We start from the raw sequence: 20169 nt of genomic DNA on the forward strand, positions 1-20169 counted from the left end.
AGTAGCCAATAGCTTTCGTCTCTTAATTTATTCTGAGCATGCGTGGTACTTTGTGCGTCGGATTTGTGTACACACAGTCCGAATTTCCGACAATGGATTTTGTTGTCGGAAAATTTTATAGCAAGCTCTCAAACTTTGTGTCGGAAATTCCTGTGGAAAATGTGTGATGGAGCCTACACACGGTCGGAATTTCCGACAACAAGGTCCTATCACACATTTTACGTCGGAAAATCCTATCGTGTGTACAGGGCATAGGAGTTCTCCATACAAATGCTTTTATTTAAACACACTTACACATTCCCAACTATCATCCTTAATCACAGTTATACAAAGAATATAAAAAACTAGTATCAATAGACAAAGTATATCCACCCGTATCTATGCATTTTGGGACCAGCAACTTCGGTACTGTTAAAATCCTGGGATGAATCTCGCCCCAAAAAACCCTTGCAGTTATAGAAAGCAAATATAAGAAAAAATCATTTTATTTTATCATAATAAAAACTATATTACGTTATGCAAAAATGTAATCATATATGACAGTGCAAAACAATATTGAATAATAGGAACCTGCTGAACCTGCTAATTACAAACAATAACCAACAAGAGTTACAATATAACTGGACATACTCAATACAAATTATAATATTTCTTCTGGCACAAATGAATATCCTTGTATTTAGCGTATAAGTTCAAAATGCTTCTTTTACTAGTACTTAACGCTTATCTTACCCTCTGTTTTATTTAGGATGATATTGGATTGATAGGATTGGGATTACCAGTATCTGGGGAAGTTTGCTATCATGCAGATCTCTAGTTTTTAATACAGTGAAAGTAAAGCATAGTACACACAGGCCGAATATAGGGCAGCATCTACCGGTTCTATAGAAACCAACATTCGGTCCATGTGTACTGCAGTAGGTCCACCAGAAGCCGGCCATTGGGCCAGCTTCTGTCAAAAAGGCATGACCAAAAAAGTATGCCAATCGGATTCCGATCAGCGCTCTCAGCCAATGTCAGAACACAATAGAACAGCAGGGGAGATCGCTGTACTAACATCAGATAGTTAGTAAAGCTGCTCTTCCTGAGCTGCAAGTTTTTTTTTTCAAGCCCTACTGGGTTGAACAAAAAAAAAATACTAGTGTGTACTAGGCTTTACACTTTTAGGTCCTTGGGCTAAAATTTATATTGATAAGGTGATTATGAAAAACAGTGGCACCATTTATGCAGATTCTCAAGCTCAAAGACAGCCATAAGTGGTGATATTACTTATATTACAGGTAACATTGTGCATTACAGACACCTGGATTTATTCCATGGACCTAGTCTTCAATATTTGGGACTCCATACATAAAATGAAACAGGTCATTAATGTTACTGTTGGGTGCAGGCGATGTCCTTTAAGGAAGGAAATATACAGTAAAGCACAAAAAAAACTGTAGGATAGCATAGCTAGCCACTGTAGCCAGGAGCTGGCTATTATGCCTGCAATTCAGAGACATTGTGCAGTGTTTTTAATGTGGATATGGCTCCCTCTAATGTTGGCTGGACTCCATGTGTCATTTTCTTTTTTTCGTTTAGCAAAACTTAAAGCAAAGCATCGTGGGATGTGTAGTTCAGAATGTTGAAGTTTCATTGCCAGCAGGACTGATCTGAACTATGACTATCAGAATGCTGAGAGGACAGAACAGACTGCTGGGAGAGGATATAAAAGGGCTGGCTGAGGCCTACATCGCTCTCTTAGGACGCCGGTTTGACTGTGCCAGCAGGAGGTCTGTGTAACACTGAGCTGCTGTGATTCCCGGCCTAAACAGTGGGGAGCCACTCAGCTATACCCAGAGGGACCTCTGTGGACAGCATCGCTTCTCCCCTACAGCGGACCAGAGGTTGTTCCAGGTTATCCAAAGACGCCTGCACTTCAGATCCGGGTAGGCCATTTCCCAGAGCCAGGATATAGAGAGAGAGTTCCTGAAAGAGTCTTCTTCATCACCTACATCGCTGCCAGCTGTATCTGTGTCCACTGTGGTGAGTGGGCATAGCCCATTTAGTTGCTATAAGACACTGCTTACAGACATCCTTCATTCAACTCTGCATGGTGGTACTTGTAGTGCCACTGGAAGTCAGTTCTTATACTAAAACGAACACTGTAAGCAGACATCTATGCCTTGTTTACATTATTGCTTCTTGTAGTTTTACTGGATACAACACCACTAAGATCATACAAGAGGAGATTAAAGTAAAATAAGGATACCCTAAAGATCTGCCAAATTTGCTATACCCTATTATCAAGGATTACCTTAATCACATAACATCTAAGCTAGCTGCGGACATCTGGATTTCAAGGAATAACCCTTCCACCTCTTTTTTTATCCTTTCTTCATCTGCTCTAGTTTCTTTGGACTCTATTTAAGGGAGCCAGCCAATTTGAATATACTAGTTTGCATATTGTTCTTTCCATGTTGTAAAATTCTTAAAGAGGAAGTAAACCCTGATCGGTTTTACTTCCCCTTTTCTCGCTGCTGCAGCCTGCAAATGAAAAGCATAATGGGCTAGTATGCATCGCATCGCATACTAGCCCATTATGTGCCACCTACCTGCTAAAGAATCCAGCAATGTCCACTGTGTGGGCAGCGTCCATCTTCTGGCCCTTTTCCTTCCGGGCCGTGGACTCCGGCTCTGTGATTCGCCGGAGACACGTGACGTCACTCCCATGCATGCGCATGGGAGACGTGACTAATGGCATAGGCTAGGGAAGAAACGACACTTAGTTTAGTTTCTTCCCCGCGCATGCGCGTTGGAATTTCCGGCGGACTACAAGTGAAATATCTCCTAAACGGCGCACGTTTAGGAGATATTTCCACTACCTATAGGTAAGCCTTATTCTAGGCTTACAGTACCTGTAGGTAAAAGTCCAAAAAGTGGGTTTACGACCACTTTAATGGTCTATGGGTTGAGGAGACAGAGGGGAGTGAGCCTGACATAGGAAATACAGTGCCAGTTCTCTACCCTTCTTCTGACCTGTTCACATAGGTTTCTGTGATTGGGTTGATATCTAATTGAATTTGAACCATACTGTGTTGATCTGTGTTCACTTTCAGTTGAAAAAGCTTTAAAACACTATATTGTCTTTTTCATAAATATAGCCATAGTGTTCATATAAGTGTGCCTTTTTCATATTGCAGTGTTGAAATATACTTATTTCTGTGTTCTCACTAATATAGTAAACAAACTGGAACTGTTTTGTTAATATTGTGTATGCAGGGCTGGTGCAAGGATTTTTGACACCCTAGATGAGACCTCATTTTGCCATCCCCCCTGGCTCCACCCCTGACTCCACCCCCTTTGCCTTGCCCATGTATACCCCACCGTTTTAATGAAGCTCCCATCAAACGCAACCTCACCAGCGCCCATCAATAAAGTCTACCAGTGCCCATTAATGAATGTTTGCTTGCTTCCATTCATTTGGGAGTTGGGACACAGACACAGTCCCGCTGAGCCTCTGACACTATGTGCGAATGAAGCGGCGGCTGCCTGCTGATGCTGAGACTTAGTTGCTTGCTGCAGAGAGAAGAGAGTAGGAACACCAGTGTTCGGGTGCCCTAGGCAGCAGTGAGCCCTAGTTTGCCTAGTTTTCCTAGTGGTAGCACCAGCCTTGTGTGTGAGTTTCTTATTATTAGTACAGTTGGTAAGATGACTGAACCCAGGGTGTCAGACAGAGGTGTAGCTGGAAGCTTGTGGGCCCCCATGCAAAAGTTGACCTGGGGCCCCCCCACTACTTCCAACGTGCGCGCAGATACATCCACCGCACGCCAAGATACTCAAAGTCGCTTAAAAGTTTTGAGTTCCCAGAGTTCCTCCTTACATCAGAGGACAGGGATTACTGCTGGAGAAGAGAAGCAGAGGACAGGGACCCCTGGCAGGTCACTTGGCAGAGCCCCTTTACCATTTCAACACTGTATACAGCCCCCCCCCCCACGCACACTACACAGGGCTGAAAACACATTCTTCACGGGGTGTTCCTGGCTTTTATGTTGCCCTTCTGATCCGTGAAATTCTCTGGTCGGAACGGCAGTGAAGTTGCAGTAAGCAGATACACCTTGTGCAGATAATGGCTAACTGGCTGTGTTGTAAAGGAGTATGATTTCAGCCCTGCGGAGGAGGAACACTATAGAGTGCTGTAATGGGAAAGGAGCTCAGCAGCCGGGCATAGCATGCAGGGTGGAGGGGGTGGTCAGGGAGCTTTGGGGGGCAACTTAGATCTGGAAGGGCAAAGCCATGTGACACAAAATCTGGAGCCTGCAGCCCTTCAGGGGCCCCTGAGGAGGTGTTAGGCTCGATTCACACAGGGGCAACACGACTTCAGCGCGACTTTGTACCGCGGCTTCAACGCGACTTCAGCGCGACTTCAGCAAATTACAACGCGACTTGAAGTCGCCTCCATGACAGGCGACTTCGGCTGTGGCCAATCACAGGGCAATCAGCTCTCTGGGAGGGAGGGGTTTTCCCTGCAAAATTCGCTTGACTTTGAGAGAGAGATCCGACTTGGAGGCGACTTCCATTGATTTCTATGGTACAGGTCGCCTACCAAGTCGGATCAAAGTATATAAAAAATAAACACAAAAATTACAGAATCAAGGTGTGCATAAATACTAAAAGCATATCTGTAGTGAATTTCACCGAGCTAGGCCTCATAGATGTTGCGGCCAATGCAAAGGATAGGTATTTTAGGTATCCGACATGTTTCGCCAGTATTGGCTTCTTCAGGGATAAGTTGTTAATACCTAAAACGCTACAGTAGTTCTGTGAAAATGACATAACAATCAGTGAGTATATTGGATAGGTGATACATTAAAAAAGATGTCATTTAATTATGTATATATATATATATATATATATATATATATATATATGTTTGCGAGCTGACAGTATAGACTAACCTCCACCACCACCCAAAAGGCACCAAGAAAAGTTCCCCACACACCATCGGGCAGGCTAAAAGTCCTCATCCCAAAACAATCACCCCACCAGACATTCTATGGATGGAAATGAGATACCTGCAAGTCACCAGAGGGGGCATCACACAACTCCAGCACTAAACCTCCAGCCAGGAGCACAATAGATAGCTGTAGAGGGCAGTAAAAAGGACCTGGCCAATTATGTATCTAGAGAGGTATAAATTATTTACAGTAAGTTCATCTATCATAATATCGCCTTTTTCTAGAAAGGTCATACAAGTTTCAATAGTAGATAGAAAAAAGAAAAAATTTGTTTATGTGGGACTAAAAAGTCTCCAATAAGTGTACTTACAGAATAGTGCTTTCTAAAATGAATGACAGGACACCGATAAATCCTTACGCTCAGAGAAAAACTCTAAACATCAACAGGAGCAAGATTTGCATAAACAGAAGAAGAGTTTATGTGCCACTTGTAAGACTGTCAGAGGGGAAAAAAGACATAATCATAGAAGGCACTTTGGTTGATCCATAAGTGAACTGCACCAGCACAAAACAAGGTAAGTACAGACTTACCATTGGATAGATCTATAGCGAGATGCTGGACTAGGTAGAGCCAGCAGCCAGCGACAACACTAGATAAGAAAAAACCAGAAAGCAAAAGGTAATGTAAACATGAGGTAAGTCTATTGAAGCCCCAAGCAACTGAGGGTGCATACTGGTACCTACCCAGTCAAGTGGTGGTTAATGCGTCGGTGTCCTGTAACATCCCTGGCGAGTGTGTTTGCCTGGGATGCCGGCGTTTTAATGCCCTCCACACACGTGCGGCGTCTGACGTCACCGCACGTGTGAGCGGACGAAAAAAGCCACGGCGCATGCGCCCACCGCAAAACCGTCCCGGCCTACAAGATCCAGAGGGCATTGCGGTGGTGTCCAAGGTGATGTGATTAGCATCACAGGCAGGACGCGATGTCAGCCGCCGTATAGGGCGGAATGATACCTGGAAATGAATGGAAATTTCCAATGCGTCGTGGCTGAGGCGGGCAGAGGGGATCCCCTAAGCCCTTGGGTGTCCATACAGCTACCCAGACACCCAAGGGCTTAGGGGATCCCCTCTGCCCGCCTCAGCCACGACGCATTGGAAATTTCCATTCATTTCCAGGTATCATTCCGCCCTATACGGCGGCTGACATCGCGTCCTGCCTGTGATGCTAATCACATCACCTTGGACACCACCGCAATGCCCTCTGGATCTTGTAGGCCGGGACGGTTTTGCGGTGGGCGCATGCGCCGTGGCTTTTTTCGTCCGCTCACACGTGCGGTGACGTCAGACGCCGCACGTGTGTGGAGGGCATTAAAACGCCGGCATCCCAGGCAAACACACTCGCCAGGGATGTTACAGGACACCGACGCATTAACCACCACTTGACTGGGTAGGTACCAGTATGCACCCTCAGTTGCTTGGGGCTTCAATAGACTTACCTCATGTTTACATTACCTTTTGCTTTCTGGTTTTTTCTTATCTAGTGTTGTCGCTGGCTGCTGGCTCTACCTAGTCCAGCATCTCGCTATAGATCTATCCAATGGTAAGTCTGTACTTACCTTGTTTTGTGCTGGTGCAGTTCACTTATGGATCAACCAAAGTGCCTTCTATGATTATGTCTTTTTTCCCCTCTGACAGTCTTACAAGTGGCACATAAACTCTTCTTCTGTTTATGCAAATCTTGCTCCTGTTGATGTTTAGAGTTTTTCTCTGAGCGTAAGGATTTATCGGTGTCCTGTCATTCATTTTAGAAAGCACTATTCTGTAAGTACACTTATTGGAGACTTTTTAGTCCCACATAAACAAATTTTTTCTTTTTTCTATCTACTATTGAAACTTGTATGACCTTTCTAGAAAAAGGCGATATTATGATAGATGAACTTACTGTAAATAATTTATACCTCTCTAGATACATAATTGGCCAGGTCCTTTTTACTGCCCTCTACAGCTATCTATTGTGCTCCTGGCTGGAGGTTTAGTGCTGGAGTTGTGTGATGCCCCCTCTGGTGACTTGCAGGTATCTCATTTCCATCCATAGAATGTCTGGTGGGGTGATTGTTTTGGGATGAGGACTTTTAGCCTGCCCGATGGTGTGTGGGGAACTTTTCTTGGTGCCTTTTGGGTGGTGGTGGAGGTTAGTCTATACTGTCAGCTCGCAAACATATATATATATATATATATATATATATACATAATTAAATGACATCTTTTTTAATGTATCACCTATCCAATATACTCACTGATTGTTATGTCATTTTCACAGAACTACTGTAGCGTTTTAGGTATTAACAACTTATCCCTGAAGAAGCCAATACTGGCGAAACATGTCGGATACCTAAAATACCTATCCTTTGCATTGGCCGCAACATCTATGAGGCCTAGCTCGGTGAAATTCACTACAGATATGCTTTTAGTATTTATGCACACCTTGATTCTGTAATTTTTGTGTTTATTTTTTATATATGATATGTTCTAATAAAAATTACTCATTTTTTTAAAAAAATCTTGGTATGTACCGTGTTTTCCTGGCACCGTCATAATCCCTATATTCCCCTTCTTTGACCTTATCATTAGATCTTTGGGATGAGGTGTTGTATTACATTGAGGACCACCCAGCCACATAGTAATTTTTTCGGATCAAAGTAGTACAGGGAGTACGCTCTGAAGTCGGAGCGACTTCAGTAGTGTCTATTAAGACGCTCCCATTCACTCCCATTGAATCTATTTCTCGGGCGACTTGGGGCGACTTGAGGGCGTACAAGTCGGATCCCAAGTCGTCCTAGTGTGAACCGACCCTTAAGGTATTTGTTTTAGCAATTTCTGAAGGTTTCTCTGTGTTGGGGAAAGGTCGCCTCCCAGAGGTGTGTGTCTTTTCCCCAGTTGTCAGGGAAGTGGGGTAAGTAGACATCCCCGGGGGGGTACAGAGAATCCCAGCTGGTGACTAGGAGACACTGAGCAGTGTCATACCTCACCAGTGACATCGGCCCCATTGTGGCTACAGAACGAACTCTTCTCCTCTTAACTCGCTGAGCTTGGTTACCATTCCATGTTGCCAGCACACAACACAGACACTTCCCCATCCTGGGCTGTTCTCACCTCGTGCTCCTCTCCATTCAGGAAATGGCTCACAGCTTCTTCCCAGCCAATGGGAACAGAAGGGTGTGGACTGTGGAAGGCAAAGTGAAAGCCCAGTACTGGAGCATGGCTGTGGGGCCCTAGGGCAGATCGGAGCTGGATTTTGTGGAGGATATGATAATGACAGGGAGGCTGCAGGGGCCCCCTGGAGCTAGGGGCGGGGTTGCGATTGTGACCCCTACAACCCCTTATGCTATGCCCATGGTGTCAGAGGTGATGGAGGATTTGCAGAGTCGGGGCAACCAGTGGGGTACAGAGTCTATTAGCAGCCCTCACGGGGTACTACTACACCACAAAGCTGAACTGTAGGCAGAAGCTGGAGAAATGATTATCTTGTTCCTCATATTTCATACAGAGAAGTGTTACTGAAATCTTCATCACTATAGCTCCACTGTGAAAGAAATAGCCTGTGCTAGCAGAAGCATAGAAGAACTGGCAGCTAAATGAACATTTATGTTATGAGCATAAGGATGCATGCTTATATTGCCCAAGGGTGCTTATTTATGGTTTAATAAACAGTCTTTCTCTAGCTTAATTTCTGTCTACACATACAGCACAAGGAGTCCAGGATAATTCAACATGGCCAGTTTTTTTTTTTTTTTTTTTTTTTTTTCATTGAGATCAGTTATTGAAGTAAAAATTCACTTTTGAAAGTGAACAAACACTTTATTATTAAAATATTTGTGTTTTTTTTCTGTGTTTAAATTGCCTCAACAGTGCCGTTAATGGAGTCCCTTCCACTCCCATGCCACAGAACACCTGCCTTTAGTACTATGGCTATTAATACACCACTGACCCCAACACATTAATATATCACAGCTCAGTAGTTTCTGCCACTTTTCTACACCTCAAATAACCTCCCTATGAAAGTCAGTAGAACACACAGCCCTTCCAAGCCTACTTTGCAACACCTAACAACTCGAGTGACATCTGTGTGTAAACTTCAGGTCATAACTTACTGAATACATCATTTATTTATCGCTGCTTTGGAATCAATGATTACTTCAAGTTATATTGTTAGATCCTGCAAATATTCCTGTCTTTTTGTTTTCAACGGCTGATGTTATCCTGGGGTGATTTCAGGGTGTCACCAGTTTGTTTATTATTTATTGCAAACCAAACTTACTTTCATCGAAAACTTAATAAAAATCTTTGGAAACAGAGAACACAATTGTTGATCAGTTAAAGTAGGTTTACAACTCTCACTATGAACAGACTAAAGATGCAAATAAAATGTGCAGGGGAGCTATTTATAGTAAACATGGAATTGATGCTAGACATGTATTAAATCACATATGGCATAGAAAGACATTTGAATTATTATCATAACCTTATCAAGGTCAAATCGCATGCCAAATTGGCGGCAATTGCCGCATCGATTCCCAAAAGTAGTTTGTGTTCTACTTTTGGCAACTTCAGGGTGTGATTTTTACTGACATCTGTGCAGCAAACTGCACAGATGTCTCTGAAATTGCCCCCAAAGTCAGGACTGACATGCGGGAATGAAATCGTGTGAGTTCAGCTGAACTCGCACAGTTTAATTCCCGCTGTCAGTGTGAACCTGGGCTTAAGGCTAGGTTCCAGGTTCACAGTTCACACCGCCATAATCAGATTCTGATCTGACTTTCAGTCTGATTATGTAGTGCAACTTGGATGCTTCTATGAAGTGACTTGCATATTCTGTGGGGCCAAAATTGTGCTGGCATTGCAAGTTGTACAGGAAACCTTTGCAAAATCACACCATGCTGAGTTGCATTGATGTGAATTGGCACCATTGAAAACAATGTGACTTCCATCAGCATGCAAATCTGTGTGACTCGAGTCGCATGCGAAATCGCACTAGTGTGAATAGAGCCTAATCGTTTTAATATGGCATATATGTAGTTGATGTGAATGTGCATATTAATGATTATTTACTGGATTTTTCTTTTAAGAAAAAACATTGGTTTTCAAAGTAAAGCCGTATTTTATTAAAGCAAAACTCCAGGCAAATATCTAAATACCGAGATGAAGTAAATACAATATATAACAGCCATTTTACCTACCAAAGGATTTGTAATTTTGCCTAGCTAGTCCTGAGACTCTGAGACTCCTTGACAACAGAGTAAGGTTGTAGACCTAATTGTGCAGGCAATCAATATAGCTTGGTCACCACCCTGCCCCCAACCTGTGATTGGACTGTCAAAGAGCAACAGGATACTGAACAGTCATCCCTCTGTTCCTTTCTCCAGCCAATTTCCTAATTAGCACAAGTGCATACAGCACACCAGATTGGATGATAATATTAAACCTCCCTAGTTAGATATGATATTGCTGATAATAAGATAGGTTAGGTACTTACACTAGTTATATTTGTCGCTACCTAGAGGTTTGCTTTGAAGATGATGGGGCCCCCTGAAAATGTTGGTAGCAGGTACAAGATGATATTAGGCTGGCCATACATTATACAATTTTCTTGTTCAATTTCCTTTAGATTTACCTTCAACCACATAGTGCAAGGGCCTGCCTGATTGCAAACAAATTGAAAGTGTTTAGGTTTGACCCCATATTATATACGGTAGTTTTGGTAAATCTAAAGGAAAATTGTTCAAGAAAATTGTATAGCGTATGGCCAGCCTAAGCCTAGATTTTGCACTAAGGTCATGTTGCTTTATATTAAATATCCCATGGCCATGAATGCAGTCCAGCCAATTGAAGAGGAGCTTCAGCCACATGTGCGAAAATTAAAAGTCAGCAGGTACAAAAACTGTAGATGCTGACTTTTAATAAACAGACATTCAACTGTAAAGGGATCCAGGGTTATCCTCACCCAACCCAATTTCTTCACCAGTCTTCAGTCCCCCGGTACCGGCATCTTAACTGTAGGCAGCCAGCTGTGACTCCTTATGGCTTCACAGCTGGCTGCCCACTGCACATGCACAAGCCGTGCTGCGTTTGGTAATGGTCCCACAGTCTTCTGAGATATATGATGTGTCCCAGAAGGCTGCAGGCAGGGAGAGGGGAGGAGAACTTCTGCTTCGATTATCTAGGTGGTCCAAGAGGGAGCAGGTTCCTGTCAAAACTAGGTAGCCGCTCCACCTCCCCAAAAAAATGAAATCCAAATATGGCCGGGGGGGGGGGGGGGGGGGGGTGGAAGAGGGGAACAGTTTTTGAAAATGTTTTTTGGGCAAACTAAAGCTTGGAGACAGAATGGATGGGTAAACTTGCTTTAAATTTTAAAAATGAATTAAAGAGCGTTTATGGTTTGTGGTGCTCAGGTGCAATATAGTTCCGCTTTAAGTTCTGGTAAAAATTCCCTTGCAATGTAAACTGCCTATTTGTTTTTAGTAACTCAACCCTTATTACTTGAATCGGACAGGCCATGTCAGGTATAATTTCAGTGAGATAAGTGTATCAGCATATCACGGTTAATAAACAGAGTGGGCTACTGAGCAAATATGTCTGTCCCCATGTAAATATATACATAAACAACTATACTCAGACTAGAGCAGACAAATGAAACTGTGCTTTAGATAGACGCAGACAGGGAGAGTGCTATTTAACCACTTGCTGCCAAATCATGTACATGTACGTGATTGGCTTCAAGTGGTTATACCATTACCGAGGTTATGGCTGCAGTTGTATGCCATAACCCCACTTATTTTTTTTTTTTTTTAGCCGGTGCTGCTCCTTTATTTAAAAGCAATGATTGGATTGCTTTTACAGGCGACGGGCCGACCTCTCAGGGCTCTCCTGTGTGATTGGGGAGCCCAGTATCCGATCCGGCTGTGCCGCCTGGTTATCATAGAGCTGGCCGAGGGCTTGAAGGTCTTGGTCATGACATCACTTCCAGTTAGGGGATTGAAACACTGCCATTTTTTATTTTTATTTTTTTAAAGCATGAGATCAATGATTTTTTTTTAATTTAATGCTTTCCAGGGCAGAGGAGAGATCTGGGGTATTTTAGACCCCAAATGTCTCCATAAAAAGGACCTGTCATGTCTTATTTCTATCACAAAGGATGTTTACATTTCTTGTGATAGGAATAAAAGTGATCAAATTTTTTTTTTTTTTTAGGGACAATGTAAAAAAAAAAAAAAAATAAATTGATAAAAAAAATAATAATAAAAAAAATGTTTAAAGCCCTTTGTAGGTTGCGCATATGTAAATGGTGTTCACACCACACACGTGAGGTACTGCAATGAACGTTATAGCAAGAGCAATAATTCTAGTGTTAGACCTCCTCTGTAGCTCTAAACTGGTAACCTGTAAAATTTGTGTCGCCTATGGAGAGTTTTAAGTGTCATAGTTTGTCGCCATTCCACATGTGTGCGCATTTTTAAAGTGTGACATGGTAGGTGTCTTTTTACTTGGTGTAACATCATCTTTTATATTTTACAAAACAAATTGGGTAATATATTTTTTTTTTCATTAAAATGAATGAAAGTGTATTTTTTTTTATATATATATGCATTTTTTGCTAGAAAATTAGTCAGGATATTATTTATATTATAATGTTTGGGGGGGTCCTGACTAATTTTCTAGCAAAAAAAATGCAGATTTTCACTTGTAAACAAAAAGTGTCAGAATATTCCTGGTCTTCAAAGTGGTTACACAGCAAACATCTTTTAGACCTGATTATTTATTGAATGCATTTTGCAAATATTATACGCCTTTAATCAATAACCTTATATACATAGTCTATATGATTAAAGAGGAAGAACAATAAGTAAGGGTTAAAACAGAAGTCATCTACCAAACTGTCTGAAAAAAAATCTGTGTTCCAGGGCAGCCAATCGGATTCAAACTTTCACTTAAAAATTAATTACATAATCTTTCCAGCAGCTATACCAACTAATCTTATTTCAGATATTGTGATTGATAATTCCCAGTACTAAATGTAAAGTGATGGTTATTCATCCTACAAATTACAACTGATATGTCTATGCAGAAGGCAGGGTGATGGCTAAGAACTGTTGCAGGAAATAAGCATATATGTTTATGTACCTGGCCCTTGGTAGACATCCCCTTATAATCAGGTAATTTCCTAATATCTGATCACAATCAGATCTCCGTGGCTCTGTTCAGTTTAAGCAATGAGATTAATGCTCTTTCCAACCTGTAACTTTCTATTAATGAATTTGATTCATAATTGTAGAAGACATTTAACCAATAGAGTTAATTGTGTGCAATTGCCAATCAGCACCTGACTGTGATTGTATGGTATTTTGCATATTTGGCAGTTTCATGTGTGTATTTTCAATCAGTGAATTAACACCTATGATAAAATCTGCACATTGTGGACAATGGACCTAAGGTGTCTTATCTGAGCTGGGAGGGTTTATGGGATGTCACCTGCTGAGTTTAGTTACTATATTAACCCTGTGAGGACATAATCAGTTCCACCTCCTTGTCCCTTTCACATCTCTCTTTCCTTAGCTTGTCACTATTTCCTAGTTACTCTGCTGCACCTGTCCTTACCTCCCAGCCCCACGTCACTTTCTTATTTTTTCTAATCTTCAGCTTGTTTTTACCATCTCACTCATCTCTATCCAACTCTCACTGCACATATCTTTAACAGCTTTGCCCTGGAGTGCAGCCATCTGCACAGCCTTACTCTCCTTCTAGGTTACTCAGTGTCCTATTTATCTAATTAGAATATGTAACTCTTCTCGGGAGTCCACCTCCAGCCTGCAAGCACTGCTGCTGAGTCTGACTTGTACCTACTGCTCCATCTCACCTCTATTAGCTAGCTGTCTCTCCTTGTAGACGTCCACATACAGCCAGAGCTCTCTTGGAATGGCCACCCCAGGGGACATTGGCACCTTCACAGTCTGGGACTATGTCGTGTTCGCTTTGATGCTGCTTATCTCTGCTGTCATTGGCATCTACTATGCCTTCGCAGGTGGTGGACAGAAGACCTCCAAAGATTTCCTGATGGGTGGCAGGAGCATGACTGCAGTGCCAGTGGCTCTGTCGCTCACTGCCAGCTTCATGTCTGCGGTGACAGTGCTTGGTACCCCCTCAGAGGTGTACCGATTTGGTGCCATGTTCAGTGTATTTGCCATCACTTATACCTTCACAGTACTGATCTCATCAGAGGTCTTTCTGCCGGTGTTCTACAGACTGGGCATCACAAGCACCTATGAGGTACAGTATAACCATCCGCATCCCTCAGTTGTAAAAGACAGGGAAATGCCCTGAAAAACTACATAACGGCTGGCACACTTCAGTATGTGCCTGCGCTGAATATGGCTGGAAGAGGGCTTATGTTCCTCTATGGAAAAGTGTAGCCACAGTGGGTTAACCTTTTCCCAAAAATACTGATTAACATGTTGTTTATTGTATTTGATATAACAAATAATCTAACACATTTAATCTATTATTTAGTTGATCATACAGCTGCTTTAAGTTTTATTTAAATAGTACATATTATATACCGTGATTTTTTTCACAGCTTTTTTTTATTGAATTTTAAAGTTAATATTTGCATCTCTTTAATATATCAACAGTACCTAGAACTGTCCTTCATCATATATCTAACTCATCTAGTTTTATTGATTGTATTTGTTTTCAACTTCTTTTTTAGAATTTTTAGGTTTAATATTTGTATCTCTGTAATATACCATCAGTACCTAACTTTCCTTCATGTTATATCTAACGCATCTAGTTTTATTGTTTGCATTTGTTCTCAACTTTTTTTTTTTAGAATTTTTTGGTTTAATATCTGTATCTTTTAAATATATCATCAGTATCTAGAATTTTCCTTCATCATACATCTAACTCATCTAGTTTTATTGTTTGCATTTGTTCTCAACTTCTTTTTTTTTTTAGAATTATTTGGTTTAATATATGTATCTCTTTAATATATCATCAGTATCTAGAACTTTCCTTAATTATACATCTAACTCATCTAGTTTTATTGTTTGCTTTTGTTAGCAACTTCTTTTTTTAATAATTTTTAGGTTTAATATCTGTATCTCTTTAATATATCAACAGTACCTAGAACTTCGCTTCAATAAACTGGTCCGACTAATTGGAACAATCCTTTTCATTATTCAAACAGTAAGTAAAATTATTATTATCATCATCAAAATCAAGTATCTTATAGTTTGGAAATTAAATCACATTTACGCATAGTACTGTGTGTAATGAGAAACCAGCATCTCGTGCATAGGATTTAGGAAATCACAACATGACGACTGGTATAATTGAATATATAACATGCGTTATTTAGTTGCCATTTTTCTTAATGTCACATTTATTTATGCATACTATGACAATTTTATTTGTGTAGTACACTCCTTGGGGTCTACTTAAAATCTTTTCACACAAGATTCATACAACTTTCACCTAAGATTCACTAATTTTCCCAATTAAATCCAATTACAATGTATGAATCTTGAGAGAAAGTTGTGTGAATCTTGTATAAATAAACCCATTTGTGTAGGAAATAGGAAGATTGCCAAACTAGTTCTGTCCTATGTAAAAAAATGATTCCTTTTACCCTTGTTATGTACTATTTATAAATGATTAATGCACTCATTGTACTCATCCCCTCATTATGTATGCACACATTCCATTGCTGACAGTGGATCAGTAAGATAAGTATATTGGATAAGTATAATGTGATGAAAGATATGGATAAGGGCAAGATAAGGAAGATAAGCTCTCTACCACAAATACAGGGGGGGAAATTATAAGGAACTTTAACTTGTTGATGACAAGTCCTGCACACTCCAGTGGTTTTATTGCAGTAAGAACCAATTAATTGTTTATATTGTCTTACTAAAGCCATCATGTAAAGGCTTGTTCACATCAGACACAAGTGTTTTATGGTGACTTAAAGTGGATGTAAACCCGATTCATTAAATTTTAGCTGGGCACATACAGTATCTCACAAAAGTGAGTACACCCCTCACATTTTTGTAAATGTGACAACACTGATGAAATGACACTTTGCTACAATGTAAAGTAGTGAGTGTATAGCTTGTATAACAGTGTAAATTTGCTGTTCCCTCAAAATAACTCAACACACAGCCATTAATGTCTAAACCGCTGGCAACAAAAGTGAGTACACCCCTAAGTAAAAATGTCCAAATTGGGCCATTTTCCCTCCCCGATGTCATGTGACTCATTAGTATTACAAGGTCTCAGGTGTGAATGGGGAGCAGGTGTGTTAAATTTGGTGTTATTGCTCTCACTCTCTCATACTGGTCACTGGAAGTTCAACATGGCACCTCATGGAAAAGAACTCTCTGAGGATCTGAAAGAATTGTTGTTCTACATAAAGAAGGCCTAGGCTTTACCAAGCTTGCCAAGATCCTGAAACTGAGCTACAGCATGGTGGACCATACAGCGGTTTAACAGGACAGGTTCCACTCAGAACAGGCCTCACATGGTCGACCAGAGAAGTTGAGTGCACATGCTCAGCGTCCTATCCAGAAGTTGTCTTTGGGAGCTAGATGTATGAGTGCTGCCAGCATTGCTGCAGAGGTTTAAGGGGTGGGGGGGCTCAGCCTGTCAGTGCTCAGACCATACGCCGCACACTGCATCAAATTGGTCTGCATTGCTGTCTTCCCAGAAGAAAGCCTCTTCTAAAGATGATGCACAAGAAAGCCCGCAAACAGTTTGCTGAAGACAAGCAGACTAAGGACATGGATTACTGGAACCATGTCCTGTGGTCTGATGAGACCAAGATAAACTTATTTGGTTCAGATGGTGTCAAGTGTGCGTGGTGCCAACCAGGTGAGGAGTACAAAGACAAATGTGTCTTGCCTATAGTCAAGTATGGTGGTGGGAGTGTCATGGTCTGGGGCTGCATGAGTGCTGCCGGAACTGGGGAGCTACAGTTCATTGAGGGAACCATGAATGCCAACATGTACTGTGACATAGTGAAGCAGAGCATGATCCCCCTCCCTGGGCCACAAGGCAGTATTCCAACATGATAATGACCCCAGACACACCACTAAAACGATCACTGCCTTGCTAAAGAATCTGAGGGTAAAGGTGATGGACTGGCCAAGCATGTCTCCAGACCTAAACCCTATTGAGCATCTGTGGGCCATCCTCAAATGGTAGGTGGAGGAGCGCAAGGTCTCGAACATCAACCAGTTCCATGATGTCATCATGGAGGAGTGGAAGAGGACTCCAGTGGCAACCTGTAAAGCTCTGGTGAACTTCATGTCCAAGGGGGTTAAGGCAGTGCTGGAAAATAATGGTGGCAATACAAACTTTTAACAGTTTGGGCCCAATTTGGACATTTTCACTTAGGGGTGTACTCACTTTTGTTGCCAGTGGTTTAAACATTAATGGCTGTGTGTTGAGTTATTTTGAGGGGGCAGCAAATACTTTACATTGTAGCAAAGTGCCATTTCTTACGTGTTGTCACATGAAAAGATATAATAAAATATTTACAAAAATGTGAGGGGTGTACTCACTTTTGTGAGATACTGTATATCTGTAGTTTTTTTTTATCTCTCTTCAAAGCCCTAAATCCTGTGGCTTTCTCCTGCTCAGCCTGATAACTTCTGACAAGTTCTCCTAGACCATAGCTTGAAGTTTGTGTCAGGGAGGGAGCTATACATAGATTAGCAGACAGCTAAACTATTCAGAGTCAAGCTCTGCATGTGTGGGGAAGGGGTGGTTGCCTTTCCTCCAGTCAGCTGTCTCACAGTGTCTCACAGTGTATAGCAAGAATCCACACCCACAGGTGAAAGAGGAAGTGAAAATTCTAATAGGACGTGCACTTTCTAAACAGTATATGAAGCTGAAGACAGCAGATATACATGTAAAACTTATGTAGGGAGATGTGTTTCTCATCTCTGTGTATCATCTGAGGCTGTTCACTTCACTGGGTATATGAGGGGGTTAAATCAGCTTTAATGTGCATGTAAACCCTAACAATGAACCGTCTGTTATTTGCTTCCTTTTGGTCTTTGAAATATACCATTGAAAGTGTTTTCTGATATTAGTGTATATACAATGCTGTGAAAAAGTATTTGCCCCTTTCTGATTTAAATTTTTTTTGCATATCACAAGTGCATTGTCACACTTAAATGACTCAGATCATCAAACAAATTTTATTATTACACAAAGATAACCCGAGAAAATACAAAATGCAGTTTTTAAATGATGGTTTCATTTATTAAGGCAAAAAAGCTGCCCAAACCTGCCTGGCTTTATGTGAAAAAGTAATTGCCCCCTAAACCTAATAACTGGTTGTGCTATCCTTGGCAGCAACAACTGCAATCAAGCGTTTGCAATAACTGGCAATGAGTCTTTTACATTGCTGTGGAGCAATTTTGGCCCACTCTTCTTTGCAGAATTGTTTTAATTCAGCCACATTGGAGGGTTTTCCAGCATGAACGGCCTGTGTAAGGTCATGAGACAGCATCTCAATTGGATTTAAAACGGAGTTCCACCCATTTAAGTCAGCAGCTACAAAAAGTGTAGCTGCTAACTTTTAATAATCAGACACTCACCTGTCCCAAGGTCCAGCGATGCGGGCACACGAAGCCCCGCTCCTCTCTCCCTCCTCTCCATGGCGCGGACATTCTAACTGTGGGCGCCCGGCTTCACAGCCGGGAGCACACTGTGCATGCGCGAGCCGCGCTGTGCTCTGTGATTGGCCAGGCAATCTTGTGGGACCTGTGACGTGTCCCAGAAGATTGCAGGCAGGGACGTGGGAGAGGTGATGTTCCTCATGGGGCCGCGGCACCAGGGGAGGAAGTGGGAGCTGGGTGCCTATAAAGACAGGGTACCCACTCCCCCCCAAAAAAATTACATGCCAAATGTGGCATGTCAGGGGGTCACCAACACTTAAAGCGGAAGTTCCATTTTTGGGTGGAACTCCGCTTTAAGTCCGGGCTTTGACTAGGCTACTCCAAAACCTAAATTTTGCTTTGTGTGAACCATTTGGAGGTGGCCTTGCTGTTGGGTTTCGGATCATTGTCCTGCTGTATAACCCAAGTGTACGTGAGCTTGAGGTCACGAACTGATGGCCGGACATTCTCCTTTAGGATTTTCTGGTAGAGCTCATAATTCATGGTTCCATCAATTATGGTAAGTCGTCCAGGTCCGGAAGCTGCAAAGCAGCCCATTAGTAGCTGCAAAGCAGACCATTATAAAATGATATATTAGTTTTATGCCAAATGTAACGGGACACACACCTTCCAAAAAGTTAAATTTTTGTCTCATCAGTCCACAGAATATTTGCTTAAAATCTTGGGGATTATTAAGATGTTTATTGGTAAATGTGAGATGAGCCTTTGTGTTCTTTTTGGTCAACAGTGGCTTTGACCTTGGAACTCTCCCAATGGATGGCATTTTTGCCCAGTCTCTTTCTTATTGTTGAATCATGAACACCGATCTTACCTGAGGCAAGTGAGGCCTGCAGTTCTTTAGATGTTGTTCTGGGTTCTTTTATGACCTCCTGGATGATTTGTCATCATGCTCTTGGAGTAATTGTTGTAGTCTGGCCACTCCCGAAAAGGTTCACCACTGTTCCAAGTTATCTACATTTGTGGATAATGGCTCTCCCTGTGGTTCACTGGAGTTCCAAAGCCTTAGAAATGGCTTTGAAACCCTTCCTAGACCAATACATGAACATTACTTTGTTTCTAATCTGTTCTTGAATTTTTTTAGATTGTGGCATTATGTGTGGTTTTTTATGATCTGTTAGAGTGCTTCACTTTGTCAGAAAGCTTCTATTTATGTGATTTCTTGATTCAACAGTTCTGGTAGTAATCAGGCCTGGGTGTGGCAAGTGAAATTTAACTCAGCTTTCCAAAAAAAAATGTGGTTAATCACAGTTCATTCATGATACAGTATGGGAGGGGGCAATTACTTTTTCACATAGGGCCAGGCAGGTTACACAGTGTTTTCCCTTTATAAATTAAATAATTAAAAAACTGCATCTTGGATTTACTCGGGTTATCTTTGTGTAAAATTAAAATTTGTTTGATAATCTGAATCGATTAAGTGTGAGAAATATGCAAAACAATAAATAAAAATCAGGAAGGGGCAAACACTTTTTCACAGCACTGTAAGTACCAAAAA

At 41.6% G+C, this 20169-nt stretch overlaps 1 protein-coding gene and 1 long non-coding RNA gene across 2 annotated transcripts in view; one reads left to right on the top strand and one right to left on the bottom strand.

Annotated features, from left to right (window-relative positions):
• Nucleotides 1-13254, bottom strand: part of LOC141132215 (uncharacterized) — a 29413-nt gene extending 16159 nt beyond the window's left edge. Inside the window, exon 1 of the long non-coding RNA XR_012242870.1 lies at nucleotides 13117-13254. This is a non-coding gene — a long non-coding RNA (uncharacterized lncRNA). The remainder of the gene's footprint in view (nucleotides 1-13116) is intronic.
• Nucleotides 13255-13488: 234 nt separating this feature from the next.
• LOC141132214 (sodium-coupled monocarboxylate transporter 1-like) overlaps nucleotides 13489-20169 on the top strand; it is a 43576-nt gene continuing 36895 nt past the window's right edge. Inside the window, exons 1-2 of the mRNA XM_073620376.1 lie at nucleotides 13489-14259; nucleotides 15109-15174. Of these exons, the coding sequence (XP_073476477.1) occupies nucleotides 13909-14259; nucleotides 15109-15174 (417 nt within the window). The 5' untranslated portion in view covers nucleotides 13489-13908. The remainder of the gene's footprint in view (nucleotides 14260-15108; nucleotides 15175-20169) is intronic.

The sequence above is a fragment of the Aquarana catesbeiana genome, linkage group LG03 (assembly GCF_042186555.1).
Source record: "Aquarana catesbeiana isolate 2022-GZ linkage group LG03, ASM4218655v1, whole genome shotgun sequence".
Taxonomy (NCBI): Eukaryota; Metazoa; Chordata; class Amphibia; order Anura; family Ranidae; genus Aquarana; species Aquarana catesbeiana.